Here is a 22,808-nt window from a genome sequence, read left to right on the forward strand (position 1 = left end):
CACGCGGTGCGTCTAGAAGGGACCCTTGATTAGCGAAACCCTCGCGAGATGTGTATGCACTGTTTATTCATTGTTCACCTTGTAAAAGCTATTTCATGTTTTCTAACGTGACAGCGCTGTGGTTATATCCAGGTACATTCAGAGACAGAAATCATTTGGCTAGGATCAGGAAAATATCATGTTTTAGGTTAAAATGCTCAATCTCGCGAGATCTTTAACGCCTCTAGGGTTCCCGTCTAGACACGACCCATAGTTCAAGATGGAGACTGAGCGATTTGGTTGCTTCACTGTTAGCTAGCTAGCTGTTTACAATTATCACAGAATGGCAAATACGACGGACTACTGGACGTTTTAACGCTAATAGCGAGAGTTGTAACCTAACCTGAGATGAGCATTTGGCAGCTTTGGACCACGATGAAGTAAAGTTGTTTGTAAACACAGACCACCTGAAGAATATTCAAGATAAGAGGAGAAAACTGTCAATGGTCTTCATCACAAACTCCTTTTGAGAGAGAGGAGCTCGATATGGCGCTGAGAGAGTTAAAAGTTTGTCTCCTGGGGGTAAGTCCGCATCGATTACCATCTGGACACGTACGTCTGTAGTCCTCAATGTGTATGTAACTGTACCTGTGGCATCAAATGAGCCACACTGCTCCTCCATCAAGCTACAGCAGACTGATGCACAGGTCTGCATACATCAGTTAAATGTGTTGTCACCGTGTTGATACCTGTGATCAGGTGGGAGACAATGCATAAATTTTATTGTCAAATACCCGTCTTGTCTTTTCTGCACCATACATTTTTAAAAATCGACCCAGTACATGCCAATATATGAGTGATTTGTACAAGAATCAGTTGGAAAAGATGCTACTGAAGGCTTATTTTTAAAGAAGAAAATTCTGACTTATATATATGATAAATGTTAAACAGTTAAACATCTCGGGGGAAGATTTTGGGTCCTATTTGGATGATCAGATGTGGCAAAATATTTTATTGAATGCAAAGAAAATTACATGTTCTAACAAATCAAATGAGAACCAATATAAGATTAATCATAGTAGGACTGGGCAATATATTGATTATATATCAATATTGTGATACAGGGCCACATATTATCATATCCATATCATATGGCATATGTGTTGTCTTTTCCTGGTTTAAACGGCTGCATTATAGTAAAGTGATATAATTTTCTGAACTCATCAGACTGTTCTAGCTGTGCTATTATTTACCTTTACCCACTTAGTCATTATAACTACATTACTAATGATTAACTAAATCTCATTGTGTTAATATTTTGCGAAAGTACCAATCTTCATCTCTACAATACTGTTGCAATATTGATAAATATCGATAGGGATATTTGGTCAGAAATAAATGACATTTGAGTAAATGTGCATCTTGAAAAATGTGTCCTGTATCAGAGAGTAGTCTGCGAATATCAAGAAATTATTCATAAGCCATGTTGCCCAGTCCTAATGTAGCAAAACATTTGACTGAATGCAAAGAAAATTACTACTACTGTTCTAACAAATCCTGTGACCCAATATAAGATTATTTATAGACTACCATAACCCCAGCTGTTTAAAGTAAATATGCCCCTACCTTTCTTTATGTCTAAAATGTAAAAATAGCTGTGGTACATGTGGTCATCTTATACAGTTGTGCCCAAAGATTGAAATTTTGTGTGTAGTGTAGAGTGGTGTAGTTAGCTGAAAATTAGTAGAGATATCCTGGCCCACAAATCTTGTCTCTCTCTATCTCAAGGTATAAGAAAACTGTCTGTTTGGTACACACCCCAATAAAAGTTGAATCATCATGATTTTAATAGTTTTTTCCAGTGAAAATGATGAATGTGATGCAAAATTATCATTCCCACTAAGCGTGAATCATAATACAATCATGATATCTGTCACAATATGATTTTTTTTAGTATTGTGTAGATATCTAATTAACACAGAATAGGTAGATACAAACCACATGTTGTAAACTCCTGGTTTTGACTATTGCTATTACTTACTTGCCCTTTTTTGTGGTTGGTCTTGTCATGTGTTCGTGTTTGTCATTCTTTTGTGATCTTCATTATATTTGGTCTTAACTGTAGGTGTTTATACAATATCACTTTAGTATTAAAAAATAAATGTTTTAAACATAAAAAAAATCGATCGACACACTTTGTGCATGTCTAAACTGGACATAACAAAAACAACAACATAAAAATATAATTTTTTTCTACCAGCATCCCAAATTCCTCACATCTCCTCCTCTTCATCATCTACAAATCACCATTTGGGCTCTACAGTTAGTAAATCAATACAAAATCAATTATCAGCAATCCAACAATTCATCATTTAAGTAATTTTTCAAACTAGGATTAGCAGGTTTATGTGAACTGGGCTATTTGTCAGACAAAACAAGGCATGTAAAGTCGTCATTTTGGGCCACTGGCATTGATTGGTGGGCAATTTGACTCTTTTTGACATTTTATTGACTAAACAATTTGTCAAAAAATGTAAAAAACTGTTAGTTGCAGCCCTAATCATTAAATAACTTTACCAAAAAACATTACTGGTCTTTGCTGCAGTCATTATTTACAAATCAGTCACAGGAACAATGTTCATGAATGTCTAAACTATTTATGAATGCATAAGCATCAATTTCTCTACCACTCCTTTCTTAAAATACATTCCTACATCTTCTCTTCTTCATCAACTAATACATTATTTAAAAAAAACAATGTGAGCTAAACTGTGTCTGTCATGTTTGACAATCACAAAGTTCCAGACTCCTACAGGAGGAGCAGGAAGGAAGAAGATGCCACAGAAGAGAAATACTGTCTGGGCATATGGCCAGAGAATGTGTTTTTATAGTTGTGATTATACTTCTAGTAATGCCTTCTGGCCATGTTTAGTAAGCAGTGTCTTTATTTTGTCTCTGCAGGACACTGGCGTTGGAAAGTCGAGTATTGTTTGGAGATTTGTGGAAGACAGCTTTGACCCAAACATCAACCCAACAATCGGGTAAGTTCCTGCCGCCTCCCTTACGAGCACCTATATTTCTGCGTCACTGGTTTGTGTATAGATTTGTTGTAGGATGTCATCATGTGGTCAGTTAATTTCTGTCCATCACTGTATGCAGTTGGCCATTTGAGGGAGGATAACATTCCTCTTTACTTTATCAAAATTACCAGAATGTATCCCCCTTGTTAACCTGCTGAACAATTAATTGAAATTTGCTTGAAATCCCAATATGGTCTGCTTGCACAATTTTTGTTAAAGACAAAATGTGTTTCAAAAACATATTTTAGATTAAATATTGTGGTGCTGCAGAGGTGTCCTGGCCAACACATCACTCTCTAGACTTCAGAAAACATCTTTGTTAACTACAGATCCCTGAAAAAAATAACACAACATAATCATTTTCATGTGTTTTTCAATGAAACTGAGAATAATGATGTAAAAATGATCCTTTCCTCTAATTCTACAAATCATATCGCAAATTACAGTGTCAGTCAAAATAATTGCAATTAGATATTTAAAAAACATTCAGCCCTAATGTCTGCCTGTCTGCTACTTTATGGTCCCTGCCATAAGTACTATTTTCAAGAAAATACAGAACCAAAAGAGTCGTTCATGAGTCAGTTCACTAACACTAGCTAATACCAGATACATCGAATATAATAAGAAATAATAATAATAATAATAGCATGTCTGCTGATATTTAACAAGAAATTGCAGTACATAAATGACAGATATGTTCATTCCATGTGTAAATTAGACAGCCTCTCCCTGACACTGACAAACACTGACACGTTTATTTCTCAAATCTGCAGAATATTTGCAGGTATGTTGTTATTTATTTTTTGTAATAAAATCAAAATTTTATTTTAGAATTGAAACCAAATGTAATTGTTGCAACCTTGAAAATACCATACAGATCAGATTGATACAATGTAAGTAAGTGAAGTGAATATTTTACATTTGTTGTTTACTAAAGCTGTAAAACTTGTTAAGATATCTTAAAGACTGACCAATGCTGGATTTTTGGGGCCGATGCTGATACCAATATTGAAAAAAAAGTAAAAAAAAAACTCAGGTATTGATATATTATAGATTCAAAATCACATCAGGGGATTGAAACAGTAAACTTAAAATGGAAATTGTAATAACTATAAATAACTATAAATAAGCAGCTTCATCACATACGATGGTATGAGAATTGACTATGACTTGATCCAAAAATGCAGTTTTCATTCCTTTAAAGGTCGGGGTTTTAAGGGTTTGTAACTGATAATAATAATATCTAATTTTTTTTTATAATAATGTTTTTCTCACTGTCTCAGACTCCTACAAACGAGCTGAGATAAAACCACAACCTTTAGTCACAGCTCTATTATATTTGTATATTTTGTAAAACAGCTAAATCAATTTAATATTTTTGTTATTATGTGACATAGTGTATCAATCATGAATCCATTTCTCTTCACTAGGGCGTCCTTCATGACCAAGACAGTGCAATACCAAAACGAGCTGCACAAGTTCCTGATCTGGGACACGGCCGGACAGGAGCGGGTCAGTAACATCCACTGAGGTTTTGGCCTCGGATTTTATTTTTTAAACGGTCTGGTGGTTGATAGTAAACCTGAGCTTCCCAGAGTCTCGTGTGATTTGACTTTACGCAGCCAAACCACAACAGCTCAGCACACAGTTTTGATATTGTAACCAATCAGTTTGACTTGGCTCATTCAAAACTCTCCTGATTCCTCCCATGAGGCTTTAAAGGAAGTGAGAGAGGCACTCGTGTGTGTGTACCACTCCCTGATCAGCCCAGGGGAGGAAAGTGAATACTGCAGTTATTCATTACTTCTGATAGGGGGCAATATTTACCTTCATATATGCACAGTTCTGCCCCCTAACCTACTTCTTTTAGTGATCGTGTGTTAGGACTCCCCGCTCTCATAGTTTAAATGACGTGTGTGGTGTAATGGATTTGCATTCTTCAGATTTAGAAGATCAGCACGAATGTCATGATTTGTCCCTTCTGTCACCTCTTATCTTTTTTCTTGCCTCACCTCTCGCTTCCCTCTGACTCATTCTTCCTCATTGCATTTGTACAATTTGAGAGACAGATAAAGGAGTGACAATGATTTTCTTTTCTGTTATTTTATGTCACGTACATGTCTGAAAAGTGTTGTTTGTTAGCAGCTTTTGCCAGTTGCCACTTCTCATCTAACCTAAACTACTGTGGCTACAGCCTCAATATGTCCACACACCTACACAAAGGTAAGGGCTGAAGCTACTTACAAATTATATTTCATTTTAGCCACTTAAAAAAGGCTCACATAAAAAGATTGTTATCAGTTTAAGTGTATGCTATATTTAGAATATTTTCTAATTAATTAATTTCACTGCTGTACCTTTTTCATCAAGAAGCTGCCAGACAAGCCAAATATCGCCTTCTTCAAGAAAAAAAAAAGGCCAGCAACTTTCATGTTTTGTGAGGTAAAATTACTGATTTTGCCTGTGCAATTTGGTTGATCTGGACTGAGTGATATTTGGCTTATTTAACAGTGCTTTCCCAACAGAAAAGACTGCCTGATGACAAAGTACAGTAGAGAAAAGATTCTAAATATAGCGTACACTTAAACTGATATTGATTTTTTTTTAAGTGGACCACTTTTTTAGTGGCTAAAATAGGCCTACCTTTGTTGCTGATCCCATCTGGCTGGGATCTACTGTTGCTAATTCATTCACTATCAATAACTACCTCATACAACCTCACTTCAAATAATCAGAATTGTCCCTTTAATCAGTCTGAGTAGTTTTTCAAAGAATATTTTCTACAACTGAATGTCTTTGAGTTTTGGACAGAACAGTTTGACCTTGAGCTTCGCGAAACATTATTTCCATTATCCATTTTATGATATTTTATGGACCAAACAACTCAAGACTGACAGGTTAATTGATAATGAAAGTGATCGTTAGTTGCGGCCCTACATGCACAGATGATACTTGATTTAAGAAAGTGGATACATCTTGGTGTTTGAGTACAATTTTAGTGCTTAATCCCGTCCTTACAACACCAAGACCCAGATGGTTGTAGCGTAAGGAACTACTTTCTGTTTTGACTCACCGCCTGCATCCCACATTTCTCTGCTTTAGCTTTCCACATCATTTCCCTTTTTCTGCATGCGGCCTTCTCTTTTTCTCATGCACAATCCTCTGCTGTTATAATGTCTTATCCTCCTCTCCTGAGAGGTGAGATAAGATGCCGTATATCTTTTGTCCTCCTCTCCCCCCCTGGAGGGCTTGGCTTCTTCGCCGCCTCGAGGGGACATCAATGCAGCCGTGTTTAAGATAAGATGAGAGGATGAAACCCAAGCTGTCTCAGCTCACTGGCGTGTGCTGCTGCTACTGTGTCTTATCTGAGAGTCACTGCAACTCCACGCCAGAGTGTCTTCTTTTTTTCCCCTTTGTGTTTTCTTCTGTGGAATATTACTTTTCTTGGCAACAATCTGTTTTTCTTTTGTGTTCTTTTTCCATTTTCTCCACCTTTTCACATCCCACAAATCCACTTTTTTTTTTTTTTTACTCCCATGTGGCCTCTCAGCCTCCCGAGAGGTTCACATCTGTGCGGGAAAAAGTAGCAACATTCCTTTGGTAGGTTTTGAATGTGTCTGTGTTTTCATACAAAGCTGCTGTGGTATTTTGAAGCCTTTCATGGCTTGTTTTCTAACTTCTGCGGAGCTTTGGCCTATCACAATCTGTTGAGTTGAGAAAGGGGGAACACAAAGCCAGCCAATGCACATGGAGGGAAAGGCCAGGGCAAAAAGGAAAGCTCTGTGATTTCAACAATCCATATCTCGAGACCAGATGAGGCCATCTGAGCCCAGCTGTCAACAGCCCATCGAGGCCTCCCCTTCTGACTGTTCCCTCTCAAAACAAGCAAGAGGAACCTTGCGTCCTGATAGAACAGGAGGGTTCCTTTCATTATGCACCCAACTCGTGGTCTGAGCAATTAACCGGCACTCGCCGGGCATCACTGGGGCTGTTTTCTGGGCTGCTGTGTGGCCAGACGTCTGGCCTCGCTGTGATTACTCTTTGGGTTAAGGCAGAGATAGACCACACAGGACTGGTGGTGCTGCGGCCCAACACTGGCCAGTGAAACAGACAGCACTCCCCTCAGTGCCGCTGCCAAATATCCCAAGTTGGATTCCCGTTGGCGGACTTGGGGCCAGTAACAACTATAATTATGTGGAATGTGTGCTTTCCTGAGGTAACACTGTCACTCCAAGATGGATAGTTTATTCCATCGTATTGTAAAGGAAAATAGAATTGGCGGGAAGGCAGGGTCATTCCAAGTGAAGGTCTCTCTCAGTCATGGGTTGTTTCTTTTAAAATAAATATCATCAGTTAATACATGACACATGAGTTTATTAGTATATTAAAAACCACAGTCCAGTGTATATTCAAGACGGCATAAAAAGAGGTTAGGTTTGAGTTTTTTACCTTTCATATCTTGAAATATACTGCCGGTTTGTTTTACTAACAACATTTTTTAAACAATTACGTTCTCAAAGTGTGGCCCGTGGGCCAGTTGCAGCACATGGAAACTTTTTGTACAACCCCTGAATATGACATGAAATGCATGCATTATATTTTAATAATCTGAGATGCATTTCACTTTCAATAGCGTATACATTTAATACTATGATATGTAACATTTTAAAATCTTCATTTTAAAATGCTAAACATAAGTTATATATTTTGCTGAGTTGTGCATTATCCCAAATGTTTCCAACAATGTTCAAATGCAAAGAAATCCATAATATATTTAGCTAGATGCTAGTTGTTATAACTTCCAGGAAAACACAGTCAACAAATGCGTCAAAGAGGAAGGAAGTTGGTGTGCATGACTTAACGTAACACGAATGACAACTTGTAGGAAGCTAATTGTAACATGGCAGCCAGTGGTACCTCATGAGTGTTGCAGGAATTATGTTCTGTGATTGATGCAAGTTCTGCTAGCTAAAGTTAGCGATTTCAGTGGACAGCTTGGCAGTTCAGTGTAAAAGGGAAATGGAAAAGCCACCGTGGAAAAAAGGCTGTGTGCTTGAGGAGAAAAGGCTTCTTACTTCCTTGGTGGACAGATAAAGTGATCTGCCTTTTCTGCAAACAGATGAAAATGTTAAACACCATTAAGAGACCAATCACAAGTCCTATGACACGTTCATGGTTTTTTTTCCCTGTGTGGCCCTCAGTCATGTGCTGGTTCCCTAAAATGTGCTTCCAGTCATCAAATCTTTGAGATCTCCTGCTGTAGAGGCCATCTATAGCATTTCAACAGACTTGAGATCATTTGAGCATTTAAACAGCAAATTAATGGATTCACACTTCACTGTTGTGTTCAGGTGCTGTCAGACAGCAAGTGGTTGTGCTGCTGCTTTGCATGAATGTCTGTGGTGATGAGCACAGCAGAGCAGAAGTGTGCCGAAACTTCAGATTTATTGAACTTGAACCTGAGCTGTACTGACCTTTTGTGGTTCACGGTTGACTGCAATTTGAACTGAAAGATCAACGAAAAACAAATTACTTCCACAACTGTATAATAACTAATAAGCCTTATATCAAAAGCTGACAAAAAACATAGCTACTCCCTTGGGCTGTTGCAAAACCCTATTGAAACTCCTTTGAAACCTGACGATCTCTTGCTACACCATTAGCACTGCAGATAAGGCTGGGCCATTTAGTGCAGTCTCACTGCCACTTTAAGGTACTTTTTAAAGTACTGACTGAAATAACCCAGTGCCAAGTGGAATTGAAAATTTAGCAAGCAAACGAGACCTGCATTCCACCTTTTTGTGCCTGGACCTAAAAAGACTACTTGTATGCTTTTGCTTGCTGTGAATCATCACAAGCTTTCTTTGAGTTAATGTGATGTGTGATTAGGCACCAAAACCTTAGCTGTTTGTTGGTTGAAGTGAGGACAGGAAAGGGGGAGAAAGAGGGAGGGGATGACATGCAACAAACGCCTGTAGGTAGAAGTCAAACCCACAGCCACTGCAGAGGACTCATAGCCTCCGTACATGGGGCATACGCTCCATCAGCTGAGCTGCTAGGCCACCTACCTTGGCTTTGATACCAGTCCCTTAATGATACTCTTGTCAATACCAATCCTGTTTTGAAAAAAAAAAAAAGAATTTTGCACAGTATGGTACAACAAGTCACTTAAAAAGGAAGCTGTTCAAAGACCTGGTGGTGAAAAAACAAAAGGATGATCCCCTCCTCTGGGTGTAACAGTATTTTTCCTGCATGCCTCTATGACGTGTAACATGTGGAAGCCAATCCCCAGAACTATTAGATCTTGGAACCAGCATGCTTCATGCTTAATAGCTCACTGATGCTGATGAGATTTACTCTTTTTTTTTATATCAGATGACCAGGCATTCTTTGATACTCAGTAGTATTGAAGCAATTCAACCGCTGCCATTAATTTGATACCCAGCCCTAGTCACTACAGCAACAGCTACAGCCCATACAGTCTGTGGTGTGGTGATGTCGAGCGTGGTGTATTTGACGGAGTTGAAAGCTCGGCGTGCCAAGATGCCACCGAAACTTTCTAAAGTATGGCTACGTTCCTGTGGCGTGAGCATAAAATGCAGGATTATTTCAGGAATGTTTCCATTTATATGATGGGTATTAAATGAAGCAGGAAATAAGTTATCAAATAAAGTACTCTGTTGGTATCTGTATCAGTGGAAACTGTTGAAAATGCTTTGCAGGTATTTGGTCATAAGCCAGAGTATTGGCTTATGATGAGAATGATATTTGATGGAAAGTTAGGGGATTGTTCTTATTTGACTTGAGGGAAACTTGAATGTCTGAGACACTTTTTATGAAAATCCATTCAGTAGTTGTTTCGAAGATGTGAAACTCATGGTGGCGCTAGAGGACCAAAGTTAGTGAGTGTAATCTTCTGAGCACATGTTCCAAATTTCTTGCCAGCCCATTCAGTACCCAATGAGATATATCAGCCATGCCACTACCTTGGCTAAAAACAAAATGTTTTAAAGTCTAAAGACAGCAGGATCATTTTTAAGCCAGGTTTCAGTGAGCACTGGAAAGCATTTTACCAGAAAAATACCAAAATCTGGCAAAAAAAAAAAAAAAAAAAAAGAAGCATCCCCAGCCTCCCAGGCAGCTATGGGTTTAGAAATGCACATGATGTTTTGATTATGCAGGGCTTTGTGATCTGTTGGGTTAAGATCAAATGTATAGTCTTCCATAAATATCAAAACGCTAACAGCTTCTGACACATTCTGCTCATCTTTCTCCTGATGGCTACCACATGTGTGAGGTCTTGGTGGAAAGACTTGCTATATACTTCCATTTTAAATAAAGACACTTGGCTTATAGGCTCAGAGCGCTGGGCTTTTGGTTTAGTGGAATGGTTCTCGGTGTCTTTCTAGCTCATTTTTATATTCTGTTTCCAGTTTGTTACAGTCATATTATTGAGTCTAATGAAACTCACAGTGATGTAATGACCGTGGTCTGTGCCGACGTAACGGATTAGCTACAGTCTATGAAAAGCTTAGACACTGATTCTTGATTTGTGGGGTATAATAGCACATTCATACTGCAATGATATTTATATTACCCCTTTCATATCAAAAAATGAAACACTGGAAGAGAATCAAAGTAAGCAGTCTTCAAAAATGAGTCAAGAATGATGGTCTCTGAATGAAATTATTATCATCTTCTGTTTCACGTGGCTTCACAGCTGTAGACAGACTTAATGATGTCAGATCATTGCGATGAAGGTCATTCAGAGTTTTTAGACATGCAGTCCTCCTCCCTGTCCAACAGTTCTTTTAACTAATTGAACTTTCTCTGTCTTCCACAGTTTCGTGCTCTAGCACCAATGTACTACAGAGGTTCGGCTGCAGCCATCATTGTTTATGACATCACGAAAGAGGTATAATTTACTTTTTCTCCTCAACCACTAATATGTTAAGTACTTACTGGATAGTTTATTTGCTTTGTTCCATGTCTTTCCCTAATTTTAAATTTATTAGTGTATTAAAGGAGTAGTTTATTTTCACCCCTCTTGTCAAGAGCGTTAACTAAACACACTTCATTCAAACTCATCAGACAGAAACAAAATAAAACTCACCAAAATCATCTCGATCAGTCTTTTCCACTGTTATAACAGTGGTTTGGGCAAAATAAATCCTTAATTCACTATTAGAGATGAAAATTGTCTGTCTCTACAGGCTGTTTTTTCTCTCGCTCTTTTTCTGATTCTGACAATAGCCTGTCAGAACTTTATGTGATGGGTCCAAAAGTTCAAACAATCCAAAAAAAAGTTTTTATACTGGGAACGAACTGAACCATGTTACAATCTGAAGTAGACAGAGACCTTCTCTCTTGTTTGGACGAAAGTTTGGCTGAAGAGCTGCCACGATATCAGATTTTCACTGCTCAATGATGTTAGTGTGGTACCTCTAGAAATTTTGAGTCAGTCAAACTGATCTTTATCCTTAGGTATTGTGCGTTTTCTGTTTTTTGGCAAATAAATTAGACTCTAAATAAAGTTTATGGAGGTGGAGACAAACAAAAGATCCTCAAGGCGTAATATGTGTATCATTAACATTATATCAATATTTCATTTTTTAAATATCACGGTTATTGTCCTTACCGGTATATAACAACACCCCATTCGGCCGTTTGGTCTGGCCCATGGTCCTTTTTTGGACAGATTAGGAAAACAAATTGAAGTATGGTGTGTTTGTGACTTTTAAAGATGTAGAAGAGTTTGTTACCTTTGATCAGGGCCAGGCTAACTGTTTCCCCTGTCTGAATGCTAAGCTAAGCTAATCAGCTGCTGGTTTTGTGTTCACCATAAATACTTGAGTGGCATCTCCCATCTATTATACCTCTCAGACATAAAGTAAATACGCATATTACCCAAACTGTCAAACTTTTCATTTAAACCACTGTTTCCCAACCTGTGGGTCCTGACTCCCACTAGGGGTCACCAAAGCTTCACAGTCAGGTCATGTAGACTTACTGATTTTAATAGGTGTAGGAAAACGTTTTAAAAATATACATTACGCTTATATCTCAGCATTAGATTCATATGTGTAAAGCAAACTAAATGAAAATCCAATTTTTAATGTTTATATTATTATTACTTAAGGCGTAAACTTAAAGAATCTCAGAGGATAAGGGCACAGTGAAGACATGAACACAAGCGTTGTCCACAGAGTCTTCACTATCTGTGAAAAAACAGTCTTGTCCTACATTAGACAAATACACAGTTAAAACACCCAAAGAGCTGATAGAACAATGGCCAAACATCAGGGAGAAGAAAAACACTGAAAAGAAGTCTATTAAGTATACATGATTGTCCGTGTTATGTGTTTTCTCAATTATTAACAGAGAATTGTATAAAAACTTTATAAAAACATAAAGAAAACTCATCTCTGATGTAATATTCACAGAAAATAATAAATTCATCAAAATTGCTCATTTTCACAAACCCCCTGCAGTTATTCTGTTCACTATTTGGGTCATTTGTACATTTTATCAGTTGTTCTGTACTGTTATTATTATACATTGAATATGATATGAAATATCTAGAAAAAATGTCACTTATTGAAGGGTTGTCAGTTTACTCAATGACAGAAAAGGGATCCCATCAGGGGAGCCAATGCTTTAAACTTTCATGGGAGACGCTATGTGCTTGTCAGCTCATTGGTTGATTCAGTCTAACATGTTGTGCACCTGCATCATCAGGAATCCTTCCAAACACTGAAGAACTGGGTGAAGGAGCTGCGCCAGCATGGTCCCCCTAATATCGTGGTCGCCATCGCTGGAAACAAATGTGACCTGTCAGACGCCAGGTGAACCTGAATTTCAGATAATCCTGAACGCCTCTTCAGACACAACCTGAGAGTGATGATGTGATTTCAGATGTCTGGTTCAAATGGAAAAATATGACCTTTTAATATCGGAATGATATGTGATGTTTGGTTTAGAAATACCACTGGAACCAAAGTTGCTCTGCAAGGAGGAATTTTGGCTCTCAGACTGATTAAAATACTTGCCAACCTGCAGACCTCAAAAATGGGGAGGAGATCGAAATCAAAGCGGGAGGTCTGTGAATTGTCCCCCAGAAAAATTTGAGTTCCACAGACTTTGTTTCCTGCAGTCTGGTGACTTAAAGAATGAAAGTGCAAATTTTTTTTGGCAAACAGATGCCTGGAGATGAGCTGTAACTGGAAACTATAATGGGAACACAGTGTTTAGCCTTATCTAGTCCAAATTTAAAAATTTGATTACAGTAACACAAAAAATTCAGATTTTACAGATGTTTTTTGAAGGGTATGGTAGTTAGACTGTTCTTTGAAAAAATGTGCCTTAAAACTCTTCATAAGAAACTGTAATTCTTCATTCCAGGATGTATGAAAATTGCTCGAGTATTTCTTCCTCAGTGTACAATTTACAATGCATTTCTGTCTCTGTCTCTCACTCACTGGCATGGACACAGTATGGACGTTTTTTCCATTACATAGTTATTCCTTTTTTCAATACATAATAATAACAATAACTTAGCCAATAAGAGAGACAATACTTATAGAAAGAAAAAAAAAATCAACAAACAGCAACAAATAAATCAAGTCAAGCAAGTTGACAAAACAAAAGCTTTGAAAAAAACGATGACTACATAACAAAGAGCAAGACTTAATTAGAATACAAATTAAATCATCAAACCGCATCAGTCGAATAAGAGTAATTTAATTCATCATTTATATTTTATTCATTCAGACGTCCTCCATAAATATTAACAAGAAAGCATGAGCATGGATGTATAAAGGAGAACTGGATACAGCAGTCGTAAGCAGGACTCCCCTGCATCATTTGCAGCTGTATTATTGTCCAGGTGGAAACAATACGTGCTGTACAGCGCCAGAAACAGGTTGTGATAATGAAAAGGAAACAAATGTGTGGAAATTTGTCATAAATTGGAAGGAATACAGGAGAATTGTGACCCCGGAAGGCAGAAATAAAAAACAGGGGTCTCCTGGGAAAATCAATGGATGGTAAGCATGCTGATTGGTGTGAAATATGAGGTGATCAGACTCACCTCTCTTGGTTTATTGAGGTGCTGTAGGTTTCTAATAGGAAAGTTGATGTACTGTGAACTAAATAGTCTTTCATACTTAAATAGTAGAGGTGTAGTTGAAGTTGAGTCCAGGCTGCCTTAAAATTTTAAGTTGACTGCATTTGTAAAGACAAGTTGAGGTAATATTGTAATGATTCAAAAGAAATAAACATTCCTAGTCACATAAATTTGATATTATAGTTCAATAGTACTTGAGAAAACATGTTCAGTAAGTTTAAGGTATTAAGCAGAAACAACAACTGTTCAGTTACACTGACAAACATTACAAACAAATTTGATTTTCTTTTAAATTATCTCAGTTTGAAAAGTCAGTTCTTCATTTCACACAAAGAACGTACAGCTTCAGCTGCTCCTGCTGGAGCTATTTTGTTTGAGCGTTGGCACAAAGATAACGTGAATTTATTAAATGTTAAATATCAGGACATAGAGACTGACTTCAATATAAACCTTCGTCATGGTTCACAGTTTTTTTATTATTGTGAAAACAATTTTTTAAAATGCGTGTTAGAGACACAGCAAGTTTTCATCATATATTTCCTACAAACTTTAAAAAGGAAGGTCTTAGTAGAGTTTTTAATTCTCAAACAGCGCATTCTTGGGAGTCTGTTAATATGTTGATCATGTTTCTTTATAAACTTAATTGAATGAGTCGATTGAACTCGGTACAGTACATTTATTCAACTCATCATTTCAAGTCAAAAGACTTCAAGTTACAAGAACTCATTTTTATAAGTTCTGAAGTGTTCTCAAAATAAACACTAGTAATTGCAAGTTTAATTAACTTGCTTAAATAAGTCTTGCATATTGATTTTAAATTAATGAGGAAAGATTAGTGGATTCCACTAAACACCAGTATGATTTTTTACAGAGTATTATTGTTGTTGAAATTCTGTATCTTCCACAAAATTAAAAAAAAATCTCCCAGATACGTATGTGCTTTTGGTAACAAGATCATCCATGCAATTGGGAAATTTTCCTCATAAGAGCTGCAGAGGTACACTTGATGGTTATCAGTTAATGCATGAAATTGGAGAATCTGTTTACATATTGCAACATAATAATAATTTTGACATACCTCCTGTGTTTACAGGGAGGTGCCAGAGAAGGATGCCAAGGACTACGCTGACTCCATCCATGCCATCTTTGTAGAAACCAGTGCCAAGAATGCCATTAACATCAACGAGGTGTTTATAGAGATAAGTGAGTGTGTTTTTTGAGCATCTGCTGCCATTGGCCCGCACACCCTCAGGTCACCATTAAGCTGTGTCAAATTAGGTATTGTGAAGCATCGAGATAATTATCTTGTCTTCTTTTGTGTTTTAAAGCAGGTAGACTTATATTTTGAACGATGTTGCCTGTTAAAGGTATTGTTTCTACATATTTCAGGAGTGTTATCAGTCTGTTCTGTTTTTGTATCAGGCTTCTGTCAGCGATGAGCTTGTTCGAAATAAGCAACAGATAATGTCATGTTGGGAGTAAAGCAGAAACCACTTTATCATGACATCCTGACACTTAATTTAGAAATACAAATTTGCAGAGACAGGAGGTTCTGGGAACAGTCGATTCAGTTCTGGACGGCACTGGATGAGTGAGAGATAAAAAGAGATATGCCCTATAGCATATAATGTACAATATTATATATTAATTCTGAGCAGGTTTTGAGTATGTTTGTACTAAAGACGTGATTCACATTCAGTAGTTCTTGTATCGTCAGACGCAGCTTGTTTCCCCATTCCATACCAACTGTATCCAATATTTACCATATTCAAATATTATTACAATCTTCACTGTATGCTTGTTTTGAACTCGTGCTGTGTTCCAGTCAGAGGTTGGAATTTCCCTGTTGAAATTTCCAACTTCTGACATCCAGGTGCACAACGCCAAACGTCAACACAAAACATGGCTGACCGTGACAAACCGATGTTTCTCTGGCGAGTATAGACACAGTTGAACTCTGAGCATCGCAGCCTCCTTTCAGATGAATCAGAAAAGGAAAAATGATGCGTGAGGTGACAGATGCCGTTTTGCATCTTATTTTATGGCACTTTTATACTTGGAAACAAAATATCTAAATAGTCTATTCCATAATAATATTGGCAACATATTTTGATATCAATTTGCATATGGAACAGGTAACTTGTGTTTCATTTAGTGGATGGTTTACCATTTTTGTGTGACATCAGACAGCTGCTTCTCCTTGAAGTCAGGTAGATGAATTCGACATTCTTTTGTACTTTTTCTAGAAGGAACTTTCAGAGCTCTGAGTTGTCTGGAACGCAGCATCAGTAACAACAAGAATTTAAGATACTTAACTGTGATGTTAATTCAAGTTCACAGAGAGAATTGAAAATATTTATGACATTGATCCTTTCTGTGGCTGTCTCACCACCATCTGCGATTTATTTTAATGTTTTTATCATACTGAATAATGCCTCTATTTTCTTTTTGCATTGCATTGTGGGGCAATAGTGTACATCATGGTCTCAAACCCATTTGGCTTGGGGCCACCGATGGTATTGTCATCTCATAGGGTGGACACTTTAACATTTAAGTACTGCAAGAAAGCACAATATTTCTGAAAATTTACTTATTTGTTTCTATGACTAACATATTGTGCAAACACCAGTTTCCATACATTTTTATAAACATTAGTATTGCCATACATTGCCGATATAAACTCACAAACCCTAACCCTAAACCTCTGTCACTTTGATTTGGTCATTAAAACCCATGTTGCGTATCTGATTGGAAATGTCACTTGATAAATTGCTAATCTGCTCTGTTACTGTGTTTGCCAATAGAGAAATATTGTTAAACAAGCTATTCTTTTTTTTGACATAGAATATTAGTGAACTGCAACATGCAGTCCTTGTCAAATACATACAAACAATACATTTTTTTAACAAAATGGGGATTTACTTCAATCGTTTGAAGAGAGTGTTTGTGTGGCAGTGGAGAGTTTGAGAGAGAAAAGGGAGGCTGAATGCTGGGAACTTAAATGTGTGCGTGTCTGTGTGTCTCCTCAAAGGTAAGCGCATCCCGGTTGCAGATGCAGCAGGAGGAACTTCAGGAAAAGGTTTCAAACTGGGACGTCAGGCCTCAGAGTCTCGCAGGACGTGCTGCTGATGATGCCGGTGACTGTTCCCAACATGACCTGTGACCTGACCTTTACTTTCCCTCTGGGTCTCTGGCCTGCTTCAGCTTACAGCCACCACACACACACACACACACACACACACACACACACACACACACACACACACACACACCATGATATTTACCAGGATGCAGCATTGCCAAACTGACGGCCGTAGCAAATGAATTTTCAACAACAGCAAATCGTCATATATCGTCTGAAAATTGCTGGCAGGAGAAGTACTTCAGGTTTACTGAGCATTGACAGAAACGCCTGCATTAGTACATTGATGTGTAAGTGAAGGACACCCATACATATACTTTTACTGGCTTCTATTATGGACATCAGTCTCTGTCGGGTGTATTATAGCCCTAGTTTGATCAGAAGAACTTTGCAGCTACAGATTCATGGATTCAGAAGTCATTTGTACTTGTAAATTTGTACAAATACATTATATTTCAACCAAAACATGGACTGAAATGGTTAAATTTCACCAAATTATTTTGATAGCACTTAAGTTATTGCCTATTTTTTTGTTTGGGAGATCTCTGCCCAAACATTTTCTTCTTTGTGAAGGATCCATCTGTACTGTCAGTGTGTGTAATCACTAATTTATCATAAGAGTTTGATGAAAGAGGTTATGGTAGTCATCTCTCATTTCAATTTTTGCTTTTTAGAAGGATATCTGGAGAGATGTTGGTAATTCACAGTCCAGCGAGAGAGATTGTGCACTGCATGCTAAATTTACATTTTATTGTGTGATTGCTGTTTTCATCAAGATGTTTTTCAAGGCAAAATACCAAGTGGGTGTTTTGATGTAAATTGCAATCATACGGTTAAAATGCAGAAATGAAAGGTGTGTGGGAGTCTACTTCCTTTACATTAAAGGAGTAGTTTGACATTTTGGGAAATAGGCTTATTTGTGTTTTTGCCTCGGGTGAGATGAGAACATTGAAACCGTTCTCATGTTTGAACGGTAAATATGTAGCTGGAACAAACAGCTGGTTAATGTTGCTGAACATAAAGACTGGAAACAGCTAGTTAGTCTGTTCAAAGGTAATAAAATCTGACTATCAGTACCTCTGGAGCTCACTAATTAACACGTTATTCTGGCATCTAGTGATAAGCTTGTAGATTGCAAACACCTCATGTCACCCTCCCCTTCCAAGCTCATAAGAGGACCTACAGTGGCTGCAAAAACCCTTCTTTTCTAGAGCTATTGTTAGTTTGACCATTCTGGGCTAATGTAGTGGCAGTGCAAACCGGTGGCCTCCATGGTTGAGGACACTCATAAATGGCTCATTCCAAGGTAATGAAAAAGATTCTATGAAGGATTCTATTTTTTTTCCATGTTATTTTACACAAATGAAAACACACTTACAAATATACACTTATATATATATACATATTCTACCATTAAATTCCTGTAAATCTTAAGTCAGTGCATAGGTGTGTACCCCTGTTTCCAGTCTTTATGCTAAGCTAAGCTAACTGCCTGCTGGCTGTTTCCTTATATTTAATGGACAAATATCAGAATGGTACAATTCTTCTCATCAAACTATTTGACAGAAAGATAGTAAGTGTATTTACAAAAAGAAAATTTATTCATTTAATTGGCCCTTCCTAACCCCCACCCCTTTTTGTTCCATGCTCCAATAACAGCAGGGTGAGCAAGGTTGGTACATCAGTCAACTTTCCTCTTCTTGTGTAAAAGTGACATATAGGCACATATTTTAACTTAGCTAATGGTAGCAAAATGCTTGCTACTCAGCCACCTAATCTTGGCAACATGCTAGCTAGCTTCTTAGCTAGCAAGATATGAATATATTTCACTTTTACGGTGTCTTTTAACCATCTTGAAAATTTGGTTGTCTTTTCAACATAAACGAGCCAAACACATAGCAGTACAGGACACCATATTTTTTTCCCAGGATGGCTAAGGCGTGACCTGCCTTACCCTGCCTCTGATTGGCTCACCCTGACATCCTTACCCTAACCCTAAGCCAATCACACTGCTCATGCCTAAACCTAAATAATCACAATCACAGTGAGTGGGCCGTGACTTCACCATCCTGGGGAAAAAGAAAATTTGCGTACAGTAAACAAGAAAGGAGAAAGTTGACCGATACCAAGCGTGTTCAACTGGCATTGGAGCAAAGGTCACTTGTGTTGTTCTTCTCTCTTTAACTTGTAAGGATATTTTGATCATCCCTGAGAATAACTAACTGTTATAAAATCTCCTCTCTGTGATGAGAAGAACTGAACAGTCCACGTCTCCCAGTGACGGTGCTTTTATCAGGTCTGAAAATGCTGAGACTTCAAGTTTATTATGATATGATAACCTTCCCAGAAACTCGCATGTGCTATACACTTCCAGGTGGGTGAGGTATTAACTGAATCCTGAATATGAAGTTCCCTACAGTGCACACAGTATGCTGCCAGTTGTCTTATTACTTCAGCTTTATTTTCCTCTAATCTTATTGTCCTCAGTCCTTTGCTGCTACTTTACAACAGTTTTACTGGGGAGGCTGATATTTGTGCGGTCTTGCCAATTTCTGTAATTGTCCCATAAACATTTTTCTTCTTTCCTTTTTTATCACATAATCGGCACTGGCTTGCACATGAATTGTTGTTTTACTACCTGGCCTGCGATGAAAACAACGAGATCTGGAAACAGAGATTTTAGAGCTTAAATTTCCCCTCAGCAGTGCATTATTGGTGCAGAATTAGACGTGGCACTGTGTCGACATGCTGACCCCTTAATGAACCTTAGTCTCCATTCTGCTATGAATTACTGTTTGTGCTTTGTTCCAACGCTGGCCTTCTGATTTTCCTTTCTCCCAACTTCTTTTGACTATTTTCCCCTAAATTCCAGGCATTTAATGTCGGTCCATTCTTTATTTCTCACACAAATACGGCTCACTACAACAACAGCTTTCAAAGGGCTGAATTATCCCCTTACATTCATGAAAATCTTTTCTACTCTGTGATCCTTGCCCTGTGTTACCTCTTATATCGGCCTAATTGACTCATGAGCCCCGACAGACTAATTAATTGTGTAATTTCTTGCACATCTGTATCTCTTTTTAGCCATAAAACCTCTTTCCAAAGTTGCCCAAAATATGCAGATGTGGGCTCAATTTGACAGCGTTTCCACATTTATAAATTTTGATTTTGAGCTTTTCTGTTTGCGTAAGCCACTTTATTATCCACTTTATTTGCCTTTAAGCATCTGTAATTTATCTGTTACTAATGAGTTGTGTGCAAAGCAGTGCTGCCGATTTCTTCAGGATTCTTCTATAGAGTGCAATATGACAAAAGTAAAATGTGACCTAATCCAAGAAGTCAGTTACAGAGTGATATGTTCACACAGCAAGGCACACACTCATGCAAAAATGTGATCTTGTCAGGTTTATATTGGCCTCATTTTATGCTGATTTGATGACAGTTTTGCTCATACGTAGTTGATTAAATAGGCAGTGTGACAGGGCCAACTTAATCGCTTGAAAACCAGAGTGGCATTCCTCTAGGTCAGAACCTAAAGGGATAATTCAGATCTTTTTTGAAGTGGGATTGTATGAAGTACTTAATAGTCAGTGTTTTACCTACTAAAGGTGTCACAATGCCATAATTTTAATCTTTCAATACCACCGTCAGAAGAAAAAAAGTCAGAGGCACACAAAATAGGATACTTTCTTTCTTTGTCTTAAAACCTGCACACAGTGCTGGTACAGAATGTATTTTAGCCACCTAAAAAAACAGTTTAAGTGTACACTATATTTAAAATATTTTCACTGGTATACTTTGTCTTATCAACAGGAAACTCCCATTATATAAGCAAAATATCGATTTCTCCAAAGGCACCAGACTCCTTTGCTAAAAACAGTAATTTTACCTGGCATGACACTGGAGTTGTTTGTGTAGCATTTCCTTGATTGGTTAGTTTGTTTGTGTTATTGTATGACTTAGATGTCTTAAAGGGTTAGCTTAGATTCACAGAAGTTACATAATAACACAAACAAACTAACCAACTGAGGCAGCGGAAGTCAAGCAGCTCCTGTGTATTGCAGGGTAAAATTACTGATTTTATCTATGAAGTTTGGTTGCTTTGGAGAGAGTGATATTTGGCTTATATAACAGCGTATTCCCGTCAAAAAAGTTTGTCTGACGGTAAAGTGGTGAAAATATCCAAAATATAGCGTATACTGAAAGTGATCTTGATCTTTTTTTTTTTTAAGTGGCTAAAATCGGTTTTGCTCTCCACAGCAGTACATTGCTTGTCTTCCTAGACCTGTGCTTCTGCTGTTTCTCCAAACTGGGGACCCGTCGACCGCCATCTACTGTAGGTAAACCTCTGACTGTGAAAAATTATCTCATAACAACCCAATTTAAGAAAAAATCCGAATCCACTATCCCTTTAAGCTTGTGATGGATTTTGATTGACGCTGCTGTGTTTTATAATTTGCCCTGCACTACATCATAATGCTAATTCTAGCCAGTGTTTAATATAGCTTCAGCAATTATAACAAAAAGGGAATCACTCTGGTACTTAAAAAAAAAAAGCTGCACTTTGACTGTTTGTATTAATTGGCCCTTGTTACTCACTAACACTCTGTCTGCAGTCTGTTATTGTCTCTGAAATCACTTGATGAAACATTCTTGTAAAGGCATCAGACTTCTTAATGTCCCCTGATGTTATTTTTGGTTTTGACTATTTGCTCAGTTCTTATTGTTACAGAGAACATTGGTGCCAAATAATGTCAAAGCCGTTTTACTACACCATGCATAATTAACCTTTTTTTTTTTTTTTAATTTTTTGATGTAATATGGTGATTTAAAGTGCTAATCGCATAAAAATATTTGAAGGTTGATAATGACACACATGCTTTTCCCTCATCTGAAAACAGGAGTTATGATGGATGGAAACTGTATTCCAGTTCTGCATTGAAAAATACAAATAAGTCTTGGGCTGGCCCTGGGAATGTGATTAATCTATATTATGTATATTTTTCAGTGTAGATATATACCATCAAATTGCACACAAATCAATAACTATATTCTATTCTAAGCCAGTTGTGTGACCACAATAGATGTGTACACCATTTGCAGTAATTCCATCAGCATTGTAGTTACCATATTTAGCTTTTTACTATGTTTCATATTGATTGTAACAAAATGCCTGAAAACACTTGTTTGCAGTGTATTTCCAAATGTGTAAAAAGGGAATTGTCAATTTGTTTACTAATAAAAGATTGACAAAAATATCTTTTCCCGTCCTGTTGTGTGTGAGTGTGTCTGTCCTTCATGCAGAGCGTGTGAAGTTTCTCACTCCCTTGTGTCGGTCCTAAGAGACGTGTGTGCATTAACTTGTTCCTTGGAGGATACAGTGGCAATGTTGTTAGTGATTGGTTGTGTTGTTCAGTTGGCAGCCAGCCGCCTGGCTATATATATAAATATGACACTTGAGATGCATGTTTGACTGGCA

General features: G+C 37.5%; 1 protein-coding gene across 1 annotated transcript; it reads left to right on the forward strand.

Annotated features, from left to right (window-relative positions):
* Positions 1–103: 103 nt before the first annotated feature.
* On the forward strand, positions 104–18,402 carry rab22a (RAB22A, member RAS oncogene family). The gene is made up of 7 exons (XM_084738065.1): positions 104–561; positions 2,941–3,020; positions 4,490–4,571; positions 10,903–10,974; positions 12,798–12,904; positions 15,278–15,387; positions 17,216–18,402. The coding sequence occupies exons 1-7, from the start codon at positions 526–528 to the stop codon at positions 17,311–17,313; spliced, it is 585 nt and encodes a 194-aa protein (XP_084594191.1). The 5' UTR covers positions 104–525; the 3' UTR covers positions 17,314–18,402.
* Positions 18,403–22,808: the final 4,406 nt, after the last annotated feature.

Source organism: Lutjanus erythropterus, chromosome 2 (assembly GCF_056507025.1).
Source record: "Lutjanus erythropterus isolate fLutEry1 chromosome 2, fLutEry1.hap2, whole genome shotgun sequence".
Classification (NCBI taxonomy): domain Eukaryota; kingdom Metazoa; phylum Chordata; class Actinopteri; order Lutjaniformes; family Lutjanidae; genus Lutjanus; species Lutjanus erythropterus.

Coding starts and splice junctions, on each gene's coding strand:
- rab22a (XM_084738065.1), top strand. CDS start 526: ATGGCGCTGAGAGAGTTAAAAGTTTGTCTCCTGGGG. Junction 12,905..15,277: donor TGTGACCTGTCAGACGCCAG/GTGAACCTGAAT, acceptor CTGTGTTTACAG/GGAGGTGCCAGAGAAGGATG. Junction 15,388..17,215: donor CGAGGTGTTTATAGAGATAA/GTGAGTGTGTTT, acceptor GTCTCCTCAAAG/GTAAGCGCATCCCGGTTGCA.